General features: G+C 38.4%; 2 protein-coding genes across 2 annotated transcripts; both read left to right on the top strand.

Moving 5' to 3' along the window:
* LOC127762374 (uncharacterized) lies at positions 1 to 9097 on the top strand. The gene is made up of 10 exons (XM_052286870.1): positions 1 to 163; positions 2112 to 2238; positions 3319 to 3446; positions 3630 to 3813; positions 3919 to 4019; positions 4747 to 4830; positions 4940 to 4988; positions 5074 to 5165; positions 6492 to 6606; positions 6761 to 9097. The coding sequence occupies exons 2-10, from the start codon at positions 2146 to 2148 to the stop codon at positions 8459 to 8461; spliced, it is 2547 nt and encodes an 848-aa protein (XP_052142830.1). The 5' UTR covers positions 1 to 163; positions 2112 to 2145; the 3' UTR covers positions 8462 to 9097.
* A 5799-nt stretch (positions 9098 to 14896) lies between these two features.
* On the top strand, positions 14897 to 19911 carry LOC127775733 (polyadenylate-binding protein-interacting protein 9-like). The gene is made up of 10 exons (XM_052302025.1): positions 14897 to 15473; positions 16299 to 16412; positions 16493 to 16537; positions 17339 to 17411; positions 17497 to 17609; positions 17713 to 17772; positions 17910 to 17957; positions 19139 to 19207; positions 19367 to 19428; positions 19513 to 19911. Exons 1-10 carry the CDS (start codon positions 15189 to 15191, stop codon positions 19568 to 19570), a joined length of 927 nt encoding a protein of 308 aa, XP_052157985.1. The 5' UTR covers positions 14897 to 15188; the 3' UTR covers positions 19571 to 19911.
* Positions 19912 to 20012: the final 101 nt, after the last annotated feature.

Genomic DNA, 20012 nt, shown 5'->3' with positions numbered 1-20012 from the left:
CTGGCTCCCGAGAAGAAAACAAAAGGGTAAAAAGAGCAGAGCAAAAGCTCTCTTCAGTTCTCCACGCCCAAGGGCAGAAGAGAGGGAGGGAGAGAAGGGGGGGAGACGAAGGAAGCACGAAACCCTAATCCCGAGGCAGCGCGCCTCTCCGATCAACTCCGGCGTGAGTCCTCTAACCGCTCCCCATCCCCGATCGCTCGCTCGCTCGCGCCGCTCGGTGCTTCAATCCGGCTAGGGCTTGCGGCCGTCGCAATGTGGGGGGTTTTTCCGTGCGATTTTTGGTCAAATTGCGGGTGGTGTTTGGTGGTTTTTGTGGACTCTGGTGGGTGGGATTAGTGTTTCGAACTTCGAAGTGTACGGGGTTGGGATTATACTAGGGCTTTGGTTTAGGCGGAGGTTTTGGTGGAGAATTTCTGAAAATTTTCAGTGGTTTGGGTAGTTTTTGCTGGTAAATGGCGGCTGGTTGTTGCGATTGCTGGTGGGTTTTGATCACGATGAAATGTGGCATGTTACCATATGGCGTTTTTGGTTGGTTGGATTTTTATTTTGTGTATTATTGAAGGGGTCGGTTTTAATGGAGAAATTTCACGTTTAGCAGTTTAGTCTTATGTGAAGTGACTAATCGTCGGTTTTGCTTTACCCGTAATTTGTTGTCTCCCACAAAAAAATTGCTTCGATGTTGTGGGGTTTTGGTACTATGAAGTTTGGGTTTTAGTGGCAGTTATCACAACCATTCTGTGCGTATCCTTCTACGTCAGGGTGGGTTTTATTGCGAAATGATGGCGACTTCTCTTAATTTATTAGATTAATTTGTTTTATTTGTAAAACATCCACTATTACCGGATAAGAGAGCATTAGATTATATAAATTCCGTTCGAGGTGTAGTTTTGCTGCATGCACCTCGTGGACTTGCGGATTTGCATGTAGAACCCTGATTAAGAGATTGATTAGCTTTGTGCATTGTTTGTTATATCATTCTCACCATTATGTGGTAATCAAGAAATTTGATTACCATTGGATGGGACATGTTAGTAATTGCAACACTCATGGTGAAATTGTCTTCACCAACACATTTATAACATGCTGTATATCAAGATGCATGGTAATTTTGTAGCTTTGATTATCTTTGCTTTGGTTGTCTCGAGTTAAGATACTGCAACCAGTAGGGTTTTACCTCCCTTCATAGTTTTTCCAATAATATTTATTTACTTTCTGATAGACTGACATGCTTGTTTACATTTGTTACTCCAATTTATATGTGAAGATATTATCTAAAGATAATTTTGTTTTAGAATTTTCTTAGCATGATGCGTGATATTTGTTTAGAGCCTTGACTGTGCCTTTATTCTTTTGTGTACAACTTCTTGCAAACCACTGTGACATTCTAGGCTTGATATTTTTATGAACAGGGCATGCCATGCAATATGTAATACCCCAATACTCAACCAAACCAACTACCCTAGCCTATCCCGGCATAATTTGTTTCTCGATCTTTTGTAAATTACATAGTAAGCTTCTCTGCTTCTGTATGGCTGTATGAGAATTGAGAACTTTTTGGAGAGATGCCAAACGCCAATGCACTTCAGAGTACAGGCCATACATATGAGTTGAAGAATAGTTTAAGTGTATTTGTAATTTCCGAGTATGAATGAACTAAATGCGGGTTTAACTGTGAAACTAATTAACATAGTTGGAAAAAAATGGTAAATTAGAAATCGTGCAAGTGCTGATACTACTATTGCTTACTATGCAGTCACTTTTTTGGACTTTTACTAGATTTCCTTTTGGGGCTTGATTTTAGCAAAAAATTGATCATCACCTTGATTACATCTGACACTGATCTTCGTGGAAAAGATATCCTGGTATGATCTTTATGGATCGGGAACAATGTCATTTTTAAGGCATGCTTTGCAGCTCATCGAGTCATTTTGTTGGGAACAAAATGCAGTGTTGTTTAATCGGTTTCGATATTTCTATATCAAGTGATTTGCATTTTTTTCTGTGATGAATATCTTGCATCAGTGTACAGGTGTAACCTGGTGGCCTTAGCCTAATCTTTGTGATAACATTTTTCACTTGATAATTGGTAATAAAATTTTCCCCCTTTTCAGTTTCCCTGCTTTCTAAGTATCAGTTGGAGCTACCATGACGACCCAAGCTAAAGAAAAATGCCCACTTTGCACAGAGGAGATGGATTTGACAGATAAACAGCTGAAGCCGTGTAAATGTGGATATGAGGTGAAAATTCAATGCTTGAGCACCAATTTGTAGTTCATCTGATGTGCTTCCTTTTTTCCCTTGGATATCATGCTTTATATGCTTGTGATAAAATACCTAACGGCGAGAGACATCTTTAGTCTGTTGTTCTTCAAATGCTTAAAGAGTCGAAGTTCATTTGCTTGTAGATTATTTATTTTGGTGAAATTGAGCAACTCTTATCTCTGGATGCATGTCCTTTCTTCAATTAGAGGTTTTTTTTTTTTTCTGAATGAAAGGTTAATAACCTTGAAGTATTAGTGCAGTTTGTTTCAGACATTTTATATCATAGTAAAATTGTAAAACACAATGTAATCGCGCTAACATTTTTAGTTTCTTTCAGGACATCATCATTAAAGATCTAACATCAATGTAAAAGTACCTAAGATTTTTTTCAGTTTCTTTCAGCATATCATCATTCAGTTAGGTTATTAGCCAAAAGTCCTTAGTAACTGTCAAAACTATACAGATGCTGCACGCAACATGAAATATACGAATTGTATCCACATGCTTCCTTTAAAAATAACATAGTGGTAGTGGTGAATCTGCCATTACCACCTCCACGCTACATTTCATACAAATTGCTCTCTGAATTTCTTTAAAAGTGCAGAATAGACCTTCCATGTTGTTTGACTTTCTAAAAGCGCAATTAACATGGAAAGATCTTACATGACCATATTTTCGTGTATATATATATATATATAGTATTTATGAATTAATTTTACAACTAGTGTGTGTAACACTGTTAAATGCCCCTTTAAAAACACAAGTGAAGGACATGTTAACTGACATTTATTTGACATGTAGGATTGAATTTAATTTTTAGCAAATGCACAGGCATTTGGGTAATGCAACTATCAAATGCAATAAATTTCAGATAGTTATTGTCCATATTTTGGTAAATTAAATGCATGGTCTGTTAATTTTGTATATTGCCTTATGTATTTGGTGTATTTGCATGCTGCAGATTCTATAAAATATGCACATTTGTGGCTTGGTTAATTTCTTCTGTTGTGAATCTTATGTATTAACAAAATATGTGTGTTTATAATTTTCTGGCAGATTTGTCTTTGGTGTTGGCATCAGATAATGGAAATGGATCAGAAGGAAGAATGTGGCGGGAGATGCCCCGCGTGTCGTTCTATCTACAACAAGGACAGGATCATGGGAACAAGCATCAGCAACCAAATGCACGTGCATTAACTTATCCTACTATTTCCTTTCCACTTCTGCTGTTATATGCAATTTGTATCTCGTAGAAAAGAAACTGATTTGGAATCCTTCTTATGATAGTATATATAGGATGGCTTCTTAATTTTTCTAATTTATGGAGCTTACCAGTGAAGTAATTACTGTGCCCTTTCTAATGGCAGATTAAAGGAACTTTGTGCTGACAAATCAAACTTTCAAAAAGAACAAGCCAAGTCTCAAAAGCAGAAACCAGTAAAAGTTCAGTCAGGAGTGACAGAAGAATCAATAGACCCATATAGTGTTCGTGTGATTCAACGCAGGCTTGTTTATATTGTTGGGATGCCTTCTGAATTTGCGAGTGACAAGGTAAGAATGTTTAGTCCTGTGAAAGCTTTAATATAAGATTATAACTATGATTCCCATATGTATCGGTTAGATGAAACAAATGCCAACCAAACCCTGTTCATGCAGGTGCTGAGGCAGCATAATTTTCTTGGGCAATATGGAAAAATAGAAAGTATTATTATTGACAATATTGGAGCTAACCAACAGATTCCTGACTCTGGCCGTGTGTAAGTTTTTGGTAGTAAATGCATTTATACTTTTTACTTATTATATTATTTTTTTGAGCAAACTACAGTTACGGAGGCCCCCACGTATATTAATTTTCAGAAGTTTATGACTTTTACTTATTTATATTAGTGCGGGAACAAGTGAAACAGGTCCAGTTCTTGAATTAGATACCTTTCTTGGACATCAATTAAACCTAGAAATCATCCACATTGCCACAATATGTGGTAGGCACCTTTGCACGAAGTGCCTGCATTATTCAACTTTTATCCCATATACCTTGCAGATTTCATGGTCCAAGCCACAATCCACCTCTATATGTACTGCTGCAATATGGCCCAATAGCATATGCTGTGGATCTCTAGTTTTTGGTTGCCCTATTTTAATTGTAGCTACTGCTACTATATTAACCCCAGCAGATCTAACTGTCAATAAACTGAATGACTATACTCCCTCCATCCCAAAGTATAAGGCATGGTCAAACTTGGCATGGTCTCGGAAACTAGTCTTCCGACTTTTAATTTCGCATATACTACAGTGCTTGTAGCAACAAAATCATAGCCATAGGAAATATATTCAAATGTCGATCCAATGATATTATTTTCATTATATAAAATTTAATTTACATTGGCCTAATTGTGCACGTCTTATATTTTGGGATGGAGAGAGTAATTTTTTTTTGGTTGAGATGTTGTTATTTTATGTAATCCTTTGGTTCTATCCCTATAGATATGTTACCTTTTCAAGGGAGGAAGAAGCTTTTCGGTGCATTGAGGCAGTTAATGGTTTCATCTTGGATGGTAGACCTCTAAAGTAAGTCTGGTCACAGAACACACGACAGTTTGACTTGAAGGAACAACCATCTCTGTCTTGCCTTCTATGCAGCGTATGCCTTACCTTTTTTTATATGCTGATCATGTAGGGCAACTTTTGGCGTTACAAGATATTGTCATGTATGGCTAAGCAATAAGGTGGTTTATACAAATTTAATACTTCAGTTCCTGCAAATTCTTATTTTGTCTGCTTTGTACTTAACTTCCCTGTGTTGTGTCCCAGGTTTGCCGAAAGCCAATCTGTTCGTACGTGCATCAAAAAGCCCCACCAGAAGATATTTGTACGAAGGATGATGTCGCTGTGTACTGTGCAAGGTGCATATTGCTAATGCATTTTTTGATAGGCATGTGGAATTTGATTTATTTCATGGTCATTTGTCATTTGTCAAAATTGTTTTTCTTTATTGGACGCTGAATTAGTCATGATTGTTGAAAAGTCTGTCTGGCTAATTTATTGACATTGCATTCACCGGGCATCTAAAGATTCTGATGTATATTATGCCTTGGTTGTTTTTACATTGCACATGCAAATACCCACTTGAAATGTGTGGATATTCTTAATTCTTAAATACAAGGGTTATATGGTTTTGAAATTGCAGTACATGTACATCTCTAGAATCTTGAGTATCCAAAAGAAGTAGATGTTACAAAGTTATAATTGAAATAGCGTCTTTTATGTTTGGTTCTATGAATCCCATTCATCCAAAGCAATGAGAATAAAAATTAACAAGGTATTTTGCAGCTTCTTGTTTTCTCTTTACTGTGTACATTTGAGGACGTTTCTTTAGCTTCTACTGATGTGGCAATTTCATAGCGTGGTTCTTGAATTTCTTCATTCGCCACCTTTTTGAATGAGCAGCACGTGTTGTCTGACTCATTTCCTATTTCCTTGTACTCCTACACTATTTTTTGTCTCATTAGTTACTGCTGACACATCTATAGATATTTTTTTGAACAAACACTTCAAATATTAAAGTTGAAGAACCGTATCTAAAGCATATATTTTACTCATTTGTATTCTGGCATTGTGCAATTTGGGGCCAACTGAATTTATGGGTAGCTAACATCACCAGTCCAACAACTAGCGGATTAGCTGCTCTGCCCCTGTCTTGTGAAATCAATCTTAGGAGAGCTGTGTTGCATTAAGTGTTTCTGATGCATAAGGTAACATGTGGACTCTCTCAAGTTTGCTATATTTTGAGAATCCGTTCACTGGCTTGCCAATCCCTCAAGTTGCTGCTACTTGACCTGGTTTTTTTGTTAAGTACTCCCTCCGTTTCACAATGTAAGTCATTCTATCATTTCCTACATTCATATTGATATTAATGAATCTAGATAGATATATATGTCTAGATTCATTAACATCAATATGAATGTGGGAAATGCTAGAATGACTTACATTGTGAAACGGAGGAAGTAGATGTTATTGTCTTCTTCTGAATAAAACATAGTTTTTTCCCTTTCATTTTGGTTAACTTGTCCAAAGTGCATTTCATTATGTTCCATGTTTAGTTGATGGTCGTTTTATTAATTAGCTTGTTAATGTTCCATGTGTAGATCTATCATGCCATATACCTGCATTTCATTTTGTTGAAAACTGTATTTCATCATTTTTTTTTCTTTTTCCTTTGTGGAGATAAGGCTTCAGCATTTGTTGGGAATGGATACAAAGGGTCTCCGTTCAGGAAATACTTTGCCCCCTCCTGGTGACTGTGTATCAAGAACTACCGTTTGTAATGGAAACTCCAAAGATAAGGTAACAGCTTAATTTTGAGTGAAGTAACATAGAGTATTTGTCTGTGCTTTGCCTGTGTCTAGTTTGGTAGTGTAATTATAATGGAAAAATCTGGTGTCGCATGCATGGGTTTCTGGCCCAGCATTGTTCTAACAGTCAATACTTGCATGTGAAGACCTGCAGCGATGATTATGGAGTACTACACAATCACGGTAACAAGAATCTTGGCACGCTGCCAGCTACAACTCTTCAAGAAGAGAAGAAACGTAATAGCACACCTAATAATCAGCAAGGATTGTCTGCCTCCGTGTCTCAGGAATTACCACCGCTTGGACCCAAGGTTCACCACCTCAATGATCAGTTGGCTTCCTGTGGTGATAAGCCCCAAGCATCTGTGCAGTCAGCAAATGGCGTTTTGAATTCTAAGCAAGTAACTGCAGCAGGAAATGGAACGGTGGGCACCTTATCAGCAAAACAATATGTTAATGTAGTTTCACAAGGATCAAGTGGTTCAGGTCGCAGATTTACTGTACTTACTAGGCAGACGGCTTCTAGTGATACTCGGTCTAAAGCAACAGGACAAGTCGGTAATGCCTCTTCAGATTCCCAGAAGCTTACTTCGGCAAACAATGAGCACAGTGACAGAATTAAAATTTCTAGGAGTGATAATGTAAAGTTAGTTTCGCAGAGACCAGAGGAACCTTCCCAAATGATAGCTAATCATTTGACCGGAGCAATTGATAAGACCCACGTTGATACAGATGAAAAGAATGCTCGCTCAGATATAAATGAAAAAACAGTTTGTGGTATTCAGATGCAGCTTAAAGAAAGCACTGCAGCACACAGATCAACTGTGCTGCAGAGTTTGAGGGACAATCCTATGTCCAATAATCTTCCAACATTGGATGTCAAATCTCAGATATCAGTTGTGCCAGACAAGCCTTCAGATTCACAGTCAGCATCTAAAACTCAATTGCAGCCCTCAAATCATAAAAAAACTGCTGTTTGTAGTTCAGATACAGCCAATGCAAGTGATGCATGTGGCATCGCTAATAATCAGGTGCTGTTCCCTGGTGGTAAACATCAAACTTCATCACAAGGGGAGGATCACAGCTTGTACAAGAGGGATAAGAGTCAGTCAGGAGATCAACTTTCATCTCAGCATCCTGGGAATGTTTTCTCACCAAGACTACTCACTTCACTGTCATCCATTGATATAACTGCCAAGGAAAATAAAGGAATTAAAAGGCACGTTTGTCCTCCTGGATTTGAGGAGCTTCACAGGCCGTCTGATTCTGACAAGATTACATCAGTAAGCTCCCCAACTTCTATTATGTGCTCTGGACCTGATACCCTGGTACAAGATTCATGCTCTGCTACAGATCAGCCAGACTTCATTAGCTGGGTTTCAGAGTGCCTAGAAGATGGTGGAGAAACTACACAAAGTAATAGGAGCATACCTTCTACTCTCAGTTCCACAGATGCCACTTGGAGATCCATGCAGTATCCTGCCTCCTGTTTTTCTGGTGCATCAAATCACTTTCTAGTATCACCGTACCCTAGAGGATTGTCACAGCACACGGTGGGTCGGATTGAAAATACCATGAATTGCTGCTGTTCCCATCCATCTGTCAGTGGCATAGCAAATCACATGCCTGAATACTGGAGTGGAAGTGACCATAGCTACATGTCTACTGGGGGATATGATGTATTCAGTCAAAGTGCAACATTAGGCATGATAGCTGGTATGGTAGGCACATCGCCCCAACAACCTTCGCCACCTGTTCATTACAATGACTGGACCACGGGAAGTGCTGATTCAGATTTGAAGAGCCCACAGGTTGATCATACATACCCCATGTACTCGCTGTTCTGACGACCTGGCGGAGTTTGCCTTCGCAACCCCTAACAATAGATGTACAAGTAAAATGCATACCTGCTAATCTAGCTTGCAAAATGGTGGGTGGTAGCGACATTGGCAACGAAAATGCTTCGTCTGCTGAAGCTTGTAAAGACCAAATGTGGAGCTTCATGTACAAAAATTAGAGTACTTGTGAACATTTGGTCATGGAACAATCCGTTTGAGTGCGTTGCCATTGCTGTACAGATGGCCTCCATTTCTTACATCTTGATGTCCTTGTTCTTGTGTTTCAAAGTACTTCCTCCGTTTTACAATGTAAGTCGTTTTAGCATTTTTCAAATTCATATTGATGTTATATATATCTAGATTCGTTAACACCAATATAAATGTAGAAAATGCTAGAATGTCTTACATTGTGAAACGGTGAAATGGAGGGAGTAGTGAACTAGAGTGCATAGAGCATGCTTATCTGGTATTCGATGCGTCTCTAGAAATTGGACGAAAAGGCTAACCATCAGTGAATGTGAGAAATTGCAACACCGAGATGCAAAAATTTAATTTGTAAACACAGACTTACATGTAAATGCTCCTTGATGGACTGGTGCTTATCTAAGCGAAAAAATAGTGCTTAAGCTTAACAAGCACTTTGAGCGCCCCATTACACTTTGATCCCATCAATACAACATTTTGGCCATAAGAATACAGCATATTGCCTTTGTTTTTTAATGTATGATGTAATTGATATTTTATTTCTTTGACTATTCATCTTTCTGAAAAATGTTTTCACAAAGAGAAACATATAAATAGGGACAAATCTATCATGTAATGGTGTAGGCTCGAGACTCCACTACTGGTGCAAGGACCATGGACGCTTTGGCTCCGCTCATGTCCTTGGAGATAGGGGCTCAACAAGGTTGCACCGCCACCGAGCTACACGCCAGTTACCAGTCGCCAATCGTGCCCACGCTGCCCCAAATTAAATCTGAGCGACAAGCAAGGTAGTGGTGGCGGTGACTGAGCTAGGCTATGGAGGAGCAGCCAATCCCCTCTCCTTCCACCTCCCCCTTTCTTATTCCCCTCCCCTATCTCTCACCAAGAGAGCTCACTTTCACTTGTTCTTAGAATTGGACAGAGGAGGCGGCGGCACTCGGGGAGGCGGGTGCTCGAGGAGGTGGTGGCGGTTTAGAAGATGGAGGACGCGTTATACCCGGTTTTGTGGTTGAGAGAGACGATTCAATCATAGGCAAGAGATGAGGAAGGTAAGATAGACTTGTTCCCTGCAGCATGTGGGCCAAAGTTGGGCCTTCTTTTGCTTCCTTTGTTTCTGTTGCTGTTGCAAGCGAGCCAAATCAGTAGCTCGTGCTGGTCTCGCTAATGAGCAAACCTTATTAATCATCATACTCATTCCCTTCATCATATTATAAATCAATGATGGTGATATTCTTCTGGAATTTTATTCCTCTCTGGGCAAAGGATGTGAGCCATTGCTTTTAGGACTCGGTGTCTCCTTAATTAGAAACAATAGGACTGCTGCAAAAATCCTTAGCTAGAAAGTAAAGTGACAGTAGTCGGCTTTAATCTACTACTTGCATGACTAGATTCTCTTTGTTCGTCAACTAGGTCATGTGTGTTGATTATGGCCTTTAATTAGCTGTTACTACTACTAGTTGTTTGCTTGCTAAGGAGAGCAAAACATGCAGTTGCGTGGGAGCACAATTCCGTTCCCTCGTGTCAGACAGGCAAGACTTGTATGAGGCTGCTACCGGAGCTGTGCCGGACGGGCTACAGTGTCCACAAGCTGAACACCAGCGCATTCCTTTTTTTTCACAATTGTAGTTGAGCTGAGATTGAGTTTTATTGACAATTATATCCTGTTTAATTACATGTATGTTCCTTGTACTCGTAAATATAGTAAAGCGGTGTAATATTACATTGGGCGTGGCAAAACTATGTCGCTCCGGCTTTGCTAAAGTTCAATGAAGTGAAGTACCACTCGATTAAATTCAGTAATATCAAGTTCCATAGCACCTCGATTTCTTAAATCATTAGTAGATTGAAAATATTAGAATTTAATATGTGAAAAAGGACATTAATAGATTTGTCATGAAGACACTTCATATGGTTATTTTGTAATATTTTTTTTTGTAAACATACAATTAGAGAACACAATGATGAGAGATGTAATTGAAGATTATGTTGATGTCTAAAACAAGAAGTAAAAAAAAAAGATAGGACTGCTAGCGCTGAGTTTTTTCACATGTTGAGGGTGCTGATGTGACCTGGCTTCCAAAGCACAATTAATAATCGAGCAGTAATATTATTAATGATTTTAAAATTTGTCTAAGCTATTGTGTGACGTTGTCTATATTTGGAACAACTTGCATTAGAGTTTATGCAATTATGGACCTTGATTTCTATTCCCATTTAGCAATAGTACTCCATCCATTTCAAAATATAAGACACAACTATCACTAATGCAAAGACCAATAAATAATACTCCCTCTATTCACAAAAGTTACACCTATTACTTTTGTCACCAAAATCAAAGAGAAATTAAATCATCTTGAATGTTACAAAGTAGTGAATGCAAGCATATAACTAATGAGTATTTAGATGACTCGTTAGGTTCTAATCTAACATTTAATTTATCTCTTTATTTAAGTATTGAATGCATAAAGACTACAAATAGAAACAACTTATTTGAAAAAACTTAAATGTGAAATATGTCTAAGTTTTGTGGATGGAGGGAGTAATAATAATAATAATAATAATAATAATAATAATAATAATAATAATAATAATAATAATAATGTTTATATTACCCTAATAAATACAATGCAAGCAACCAATTAGATTAGAGATCTTGTGAATAGAGGATTAAAAAAATTTAGAGGAGTAAAATGTGCTATTTATTGCATGCTTGTATGCACGCCTTGTATTAGGAAACATTAAAAGGAATTTAGTTGTGTTCATTTTGAAATGGAGGGAGACAGAAAGTAATACTAAATTGTTGAATCGGTTAAAAAGATATATTGTTGAACTCAATTTTGGTGTGTTTAGTTCACGCCAAAATTGAAAGTTTGGTTGAAATTGGAACGTTGTGATGGAAAAGTTAAAAGTTTATGTGCGTAGAAAAGTTTTGATGTGATGGAAAAGTTGAAAGTTTGAAGAAAAAGTTTGGATTAAACAAGGCCTAGAAACCTTGAAATCCTGGATCAGCACCTTCCCTGCACTTATGAAGTCGAGAAATGTTGAGTTGCGCATGTCAAATATATAGTCAATGCACCGTGATGTAACGCAACAAGTACGGTAGTACTACATGTAAAGTACCTAAGTTCAGGTCTTGACACATGCGCTGGGGGATGTGAATGTCAAGATCTCTTCAGCCCCTCCTCTCGTCCTCTGAACTTTTCACTACACATGCCATTAGAGTCAGGCGGCAAAGCACATTGCTTCTGACTCAAACAATCCATGCATCAACACAACACAAACAACAGCTTTATGTTCTCTCTCTCTCTCTCCCCTCTCTACCAATTTGTGTTTTGTTAGTTGGCGAAAGGAAGCTTCTTTCAGACATCTCTCTCTCTCTCTCTCTCTCTCGCGCGCGCGCGCGCGTCAGCTAATTGGACATTGGTAGTTTGGTACCTTGAGCCAAAGAAAAAAAACGGGAGATTAGAGGCTTCGCACTCAAAGTTGTCGTGGTTGCCTTCATTCAAAGTGTCCATCTTTCGGAGAAAAAAAAACTCAGTTCATTTGAATTCTGCACTGGAGAAGAAACCAGCGCAAACGAACAATGAACAGACATCGACTTCCTCGTCAGTCTTGGGATTTGACGATGGCGTCGGAGCTAGCTGTGAGCTGTCCCACTTGGTCTGCTATTAATAACTCTTCTTAAGAAATTTATCTAACTACATGTATTTTCTTGAGATTTGATTGAGGAGAATTACAGGACATTTTCCCCAACATTTCTAGCAACCTTTTCTTTCTCTCTGTTTTGAAGTTGGCAACCAGTATGTTAGACCAAAATTGCCGTTGATTAGCCCATCAATAACAAAAAAGATTGTCAAGGGAAATGATGCCCGAGAAGTGGTCCGATTCCATCCAAGAAATGATACGTCAGAAACCCATCGATTTCGACGGTGTTGATTCCAGCAGGCGCTTCTTTTTCCCCTGGCAGTATCACATATAGTATACAAATATACAATAAATTACATTACTGTACAAACATACAATTTTTTTTCATCATGGTCTATTTTCTTGACTTGCACACCGTTAATAACATAGATATAAAATATTTATCCATAAAATATATTTGGTTGTTTTTTTTACATCGGTATTTAGTACCATTAACATAGCTCTAAACTGTAGTTAGGCTCTGTTGGAGAGAGCAGGTTCGGATCATTTGCCTCCAGCACGGAAGACGGAGCAATCCATTAACGCGTGATTAATTAAGTATTAGCTATTTTTTTTAAAAAAGGAACAATATGATTTTTTTAAACAACTTTCGTGTAGAAACTTTTTTTTAAAAAAAAACTTACCGAAATAGTAGTTTGAAAAGCGTGCGCACGGAAATCGAGAGGGAGAGGTTGGGAACCTAGACAAACGAACTGAGCTTAAAGTAGTATGCATCATTTCTTTTTGAAAAACTTGAGTGAATTTTTCTGTAATGAGCTAATGTCTAGAAAAGATATTGATTGTGAGAAACATAAAAAAGGATATCTTACCTACAACACAAACTCAAAAGAGATGAAAGCTACAGAGAATCTTTAGCCCATACGATGTGGGATGAGCTACACCTGTCCATACAAACTAAGGATAGGCTAAGAATGTGAATTGAGCATAAAACATTAGATCTAACCGGTTTTCCGTTAACTAACTATTTATTTATTTATTTTTTTAGGAAGGAGGTGGCTACGCTTCGTGCGGCATTAGAGTGGGGAGAAGATGATGGATGACTCAAATTCTAAGGAGTAAACACATTTTGAAAGTACATCTACATAATTATGATAAGCAGTAAGTTATTCCTGCTAATTCAAGTACTCCCTCCAACTCAAAATAAGATGCGCAACCACTTTTTCAACGTTTCATAATATAAACATGCACATGTATGCATGTATGTAATTAACTAACACCATCATTCTTTTATTTTTGTTAAATTAGAGATCTTTAGGGTGATCTAGTGAAATTAACCCTTTTTTAAAAATTAGAGATGTTTAATTTCATTGGATATTAACCCCCATTGGATTTCTCCACCCTCAAGTTAACTAACACCTCCAAGATCTTGAGGGTGGAGTATGCAATGGATTGTTTTATTGAAGTAATCCAAACAAATAATTGATAATAATTATTTCTTGGTCTTTATATTAGTGAAGATTGCATCTTATATTTTGAAAATAGAGAGAGTAATAATAGCTAAACTAAATGAGTAATACCCCGCAATTTAATCAATGGCTAGGGGATAATAAGCTATGATTATGGTCTAGGGAAGGTACGAGCATTAATGCAATTAGTTGTAACGTACACCTGGATTAGCATGGACAAACTTAATGGAGAATCTTGGCGATTTGATGAATACTCTTGATATGGAGTTCAGCCTTCTTCGTGCTTCATCTTGTTTAACGCGAACGACCTTCCTTCCAAAACAGAGTCAGAGTCTGAGTTCTTATTCCACCGAGATAGTACTACTAGTATTATTTTAGTGTTCGAAATGGAAGAAAATAATTAGTATTGAGCATTGCCCTACATTACGTTTTTACAGGGATTCCACTATTGTGTAGAAACCAAAATCGTGTACTTTACATATAAGTAATATCTTAATTAGATAGTAAATCCTTTTTCTTTGCGAGGCATATTAGTACACTTCCTTTCTTGGCGAGGCATATTACTAATTCCTTTACATACTTTTCTTATTAGGAAAATCTGTTTCACAATGTCTTCCATTAGAAAACGACAAATATATTGCTATTGCAGTTTTCCCACATTTTGCCTTTGCTGCTTTAAAGGGCTGATATAGTTTGACATGTAGTGATATCAACACCTTGGAATTAGAAAAATAACTACTCTGTGGATCCCTAATTACTCTTTACTTTTTTTTTTCTAAATAGGCTTAGAAAAAAAAGTACTACAAAGGGATGAATGTGTATTTACTATTCAACCTTAGCCTCCTTGAAAACAAAAAAAAATGCATAGAAAATAGTTTAATTTTCCACATGGAAATTTTGGTAGGCTTTAATCCATCAAATCAACCACACTAACTACTCCATCATTTAATACGGCCTCATGGCTATGGACCGATGGACATGGACCATGCTGGTACAGTATACGTGCACAGTAGCGCACGTGCTTCACACCTGCCGGTGCATAGACCGCGTCCACGCAGACTATACCCTCTCCTTCCTCACCGTCCTTTCCTTTCCAAAATAGTACCATTTCTTCCAATTCGCAGCTGTTGCGATGAATTAAAAAAAAAATGGCCAAAACCTTGTAAAAAGCAAAACCCACTCGCCACTAATCGACGCCATTGGCGAGAGCTCGAGCGCGCAACACCACCACGCGGTAGCCTCCCCCAACCTCCACCTCCTCGTCCTCCTCCTCCTCCTCCGCCCGCCCCAGAGCCACCGGATGGCCTCGCTTCTGTAGGAGTAGAGGCGTAGAGCCCAGCGCGAGGGAAGGCGGCGATTGATTTGATTTGACCAAGATTGGTCGGCCGCGCCGTCTGGTCTGAGGAGCCCGGCTCTGGGGGATGGCGGCGGTGGCGGGGGGATCGCGCGCGGCTCCACCGGCGGATTCCGCTGCCGTGGCGGCGGTGGCGAAGGAGGCGGAATACCAGAAGGGCGTGCAGAAGCTGGTGGACCTGCTGTCCAAGCTGAACCCGGCTGCCAAGGAGTTCGTCCCCTCGTCGGCGGCGGTCTCGTCGCCGTCCAGGAAGGCGCTGTCGGCGGACGCGCCGGTGTTCGACTACAACTCGATCGGAGGCTGGAACGGGGGCGGCAAGGAATCCGGCGCCGACGCCTACCAGCAGCGTCGGGTAAAAGAAAAAAAAATCTGAGTTAAAACTCTGCTGTTCTTGAGAAACTGAATTGGTTGGTTGTGATTGTACCTGTGTGGGGGATTTGGTTGTTTATTTGATTATTTCTTTCCATTAGTTTGGTAGGTAAAGATTGGATTCTTTTTTCCCCTTGTGTTGGATTGCATTATCGGTTGGTGGTTCGTGGTGCGGTAGTTGGTATTCTTTCGTGAAAGGTTTACCTATTTTATTTTTGATGATTAATTTTTTTATGACACCGCAAAACCAGTCAATGCACTATGCACAATTCTATTATATTTCATTTCGAATAGTTGTACAATACCGTAATGTTTCTTCAAAACTGCCATGGGCATGGAATAGTTCTTTAATCCACTCTCAAATCAAATCGTCTTGCATTAAGGTAATCCATGCTGAGAATTCCTGCTTTTTTTATTTATTTATAGTAGGTAGACAATCCAAATTACCAAACGCTATTTTTTCTTTGAAACTGCTAGTTCTTTGATCCGCGCTCAAATCGTCTTGTAATGAGGCAACCCATGCTGAGAATTCTTTTTATTTTTTAGCATAACTTTTCTTAGTGGTTCAGATATTAGACGACAAAGATTGAGACTATTTTCCCCAAATATGGGGAAAGTTTGAGATTAGACTCCCCTTTCAGGGTTTCTATTATTCTCCCACTTGGTTTCTTTGTTTATTTTGCTGACTAGGATTTAACAGATGATGATCAGCTGCTTGTAAGAATTAAGTTTGGAGTTGGCAAGTCCATGGAAAAAGAAAATTAATATAAGGTCAGAATAGGATGTAATGGTTGTTTTTTTTTGTCAGAGGAGGAATGGATACCTCAGTCAAGGAAGGAGGAGGATGAACGAGAGAGCAAGGCATGCAGACAGGGAAGACAGCATTCGGCGAACTGTTTATGTTTCTGATATTGACCATACTGTGAGTAGTTGAGGATTTTTCTAAGCATGCATACGTATTCTAGAGGAGCTGTTATGTCTGATGAGCTGAGCATCTGTTAGGTGACGGAGGAGAGACTTGCTGATATATTTGCTAACTGTGGGCAAGTAAGTTCCTTCAACCTGAAGTATCAAGTTGTACCGGTATTATGTATGAAATACTGCAAATAAGATTTTTCACTATTCCAATGCTCGCATTGAACTAGAGAATTTCTACTAGTTGATCATATTGTTCCACTTATTAGCAAGTCTGTACTTAATGACCGTCGAATTGATGGAAATAAAGGTAACATGTGCACTCACCCTTTTGTTGCGCTCGTGCACTCAACTTTCGGTTAGGGTTCCAAATCGTAATAAATAATTCCAGAGAAAGGATTTGATGATGCAGTCTACCTCCCTTGAAAAATTTTTACATTTAAAATGGACTAAAAGAAACATTTTTGAAAAACAAGTTTGCTATGGGTGGTAGTATTGGCCCTTTTTCTTTTTTCCCTGCTGACTATAGAATATATTTGAAGTTTTATACATATGTACAGGACCTTGAGAAGTACATCTAGAACTTCTTTCAAAATTTTTCATGATGGTTTTTTATGCTCTAAACTGTAAGTACATGAGTGACAAAGGGTGAGTGCATTTGTATGTTAGAATAAAAACCCAACATCTCTTCTATTAGTAATTTTTTTCTTGTTATTAAGAAAGGAAATGAAACTATTTTGGTTATTCGGTTTTTTTTTTGCTTATATCTTGTTATTAAGAAAGGAAATGAAACTATTTTGGTTATTCGGTTTTTTTTTTTGCTTATATTGTGTACAATATCAAGTACTGCAATTTCTGGGGTTATTGTTTTTGCTACTGAAATTATGGAATGAAAATTTCCAAAACCATACTAATACCCTCTCTCTCCTGAAGGTCGTTGACTGCAGAATCTGTGGTGATCCACACTCAGTTCTAAGGTTTGCATTCATTGAGTTTGCTGATGAAGGTAATATAGTTTCACCTTCTACTGAAGTGCCTTCTCCCATAGTGAATCTATTTTTTGATGTATGTAAGTTTTATTTGTTCTAAAGAGGGCGCAAGAACTGCACTTAACCTTGGTGGCACAATGCTTGGTTTCTACCCTGTTAGAGTCTTACCTTCAAAGACAGCTATATTGCCTGTGAATCCAAAGTTCCTTCCTAGGGTAAGTTCTTGTATTGTATGCGTTGTTTCACCTTTTGATGCCAGAATTATTCCTCTTCTCCACATAACCTTAGTACTCATACTGTGTTGTGTCTGGCCCATAGACGGAGGATGAGAAGGAAATGGTCATAAGAACTGTTTATTGTACAAACATAGATAAGAAGGTACATGTCTCCTTTTTACTTCATAGTGTGCTATAGTTTTGACTTGTTTATCTTTTCATCCTCTGGTTATTTATATTTTTTCAAGCTTCGGAAGCTATAGAATTCAAACATATGACATCTTTCACCTTTCCCTGCAGGTTACTCAATTAGATGTAAAGAATTTCTTTGAAGAACTTTGTGGTGAGGTGAGCTTTGAAGCTCAACCATTGGTCAAATTTCACTTATCCTATTTCATAAGTTTGAATTCTTGCTAAGTGGGCGATACTATTTTCTGGTTAATCCTATTGTTTATATTCAATTCAGGATGAAAGCTTGCATATCATAACTATCCTGTCTATCGTCATAATTATCCTTTCCATTGCTCCATTTTTTATGTTTGATGTGTTCCTTATTTGCAATTGATCCAAATATCTAACTTAAAATACAAAATCAACTCGAATGGTTGGACAGAACATGGTTTCTTAGTTGGTGGATGGTGAATGCAGGAAACAACTCAATTGCTTGTAGATATCCTTGTTGGCCTGCATTTCTTCTATAGCTGCTACATGCCAGCTGTAGTCTTGAAACATAAGAACCACAACACAACTCCAAAGCCTGTACTCGCCTGGTAACGATATATGTTACAGAGCCATTGGCAGTTTAATATATAAGCGGGGTTTCTATTATGCTTGATTCCCCACAAGATTTCAATTTCACAGCTAGTATATGCTGTTCTGATTGAGTTAAATTTGACATTTTGTCTATACTTGTCACTCGAAGTTTTGTTCCATCAGCTTCCTATTCTTGAGTATTGATGTCCTAAATCCCAAACCTAACATATCAGATGTTGAGGAACCATGCACACACTTATATATTTTGCATTATTGTTCTTGGATTGATCAATTATCGAATATACGGTCCACAACTCCTTGACAGAGGCATAGGATCTGCTCGGCTGCCTTTGCTGTTGTTGGCTTGTTGCTGCTGTGGCTGCTGCTACTGCCAGCATCTGTGGCCCTCAACGGCAGCAGGTGCCAAGGCATAGCTGTTGTGCAGCCAATGTACTGATCTGCTTTTACTTTGCATGCATGCACAACGGTAGACTGAAGATATCCTTTATTATTTAATCAATAGCATATCGCTGTTTTTTGTTCTTGATGGTAGTTCTCTTAATGAATGGTTAGAATTTGTTTCCACAAGTAACAGATGGTTAGAATTTGTTTCTATCAGGGACAACCAAATTAAAGTGTTTTCCTTTATTCTTTATAATTAGTAGTATATTTCTCTCTTTTTTTTTCCCTAGTAGCTGTACTGTCATATTTTATATAGTGAATTAGCTGATCTGGCACAAACCTAATATGTTGTATAAAACATGTTCTCTTTGCAGGTCTCTCGTTTGAGACTTCTAGGGGATAATGTACATTCTACAAGGATTGCTTTTGTTGAGTTTGTCCATGTAAGAACTAAGGGCCTTTGCATTGCTTATATTTCAATATAAATTTACCTAGTAGCTTATCAGCTATTTACCTGGAGTTACTGGCACGCTACTTTGCTTACCAAAGTCATCATGAACAAATAATTGATTCCATTTTTAACTAAGCTCTGTCAACCGCAGGCCGAGTGTGCCATCATGGCTCTGAATTGCAGTGGGATGATTTTGGGTACACTGCCTGTCAGGCATGATCCCCCAATCCTGTTCATTTATTTATCGGAAGTTCTAAAATATTGTAGATTTGCTGATCTTGGCACTTGTATGTTCAGGGTGAGCCCTTCTAAGACACCGGTGAAGCCACGTTTAAATCGAGTGGCGTCGAACTGACCGCTTGAGCCAAGCTGGATTGTTTACGGGAAGATCGCTTAACCATCACCTATAGCCTTCCGCGATCCAGCGAATTGTGATGCTTTTTTCATTCACCCCTTTTGTCGAAAACTGTTGGAAGGAACTGGTTAAATCAGATCCCCGGGAGTCCGAGTCAGCATCTATGTCTGAGAGTTTATTCATCATGATGGAGAACAACCAATAGACTATCCGCCACTAGATTAATTTCTTTGGCTCCCGATTTTTTTTCCTTCTTTTTCTCAGTGTTACAACTGTTAAAACTGAATCGATATTTAACGTCTTTAGTCTTCACTTGAGGACAATCTCAGTGTCGTTTATAATTTCTCTAACCTCTTTTTTGCCAGGGTAATTTCTGTGACCTGATTGCTGTATATACAGAATTTCGCATGCACCACGTTAGCCGTACATAACATGTGTTAGT

The sequence above is a fragment of the Oryza glaberrima genome, chromosome 1, assembly GCF_000147395.1.
Source record: "Oryza glaberrima chromosome 1, OglaRS2, whole genome shotgun sequence".
In the NCBI taxonomy this organism is placed as follows: Eukaryota; Viridiplantae; Streptophyta; class Magnoliopsida; order Poales; family Poaceae; genus Oryza; species Oryza glaberrima.
The sequence above is the reverse complement of the archived record's forward strand: the minus strand, read 5'-3'. Positions and strand labels throughout refer to the sequence as shown.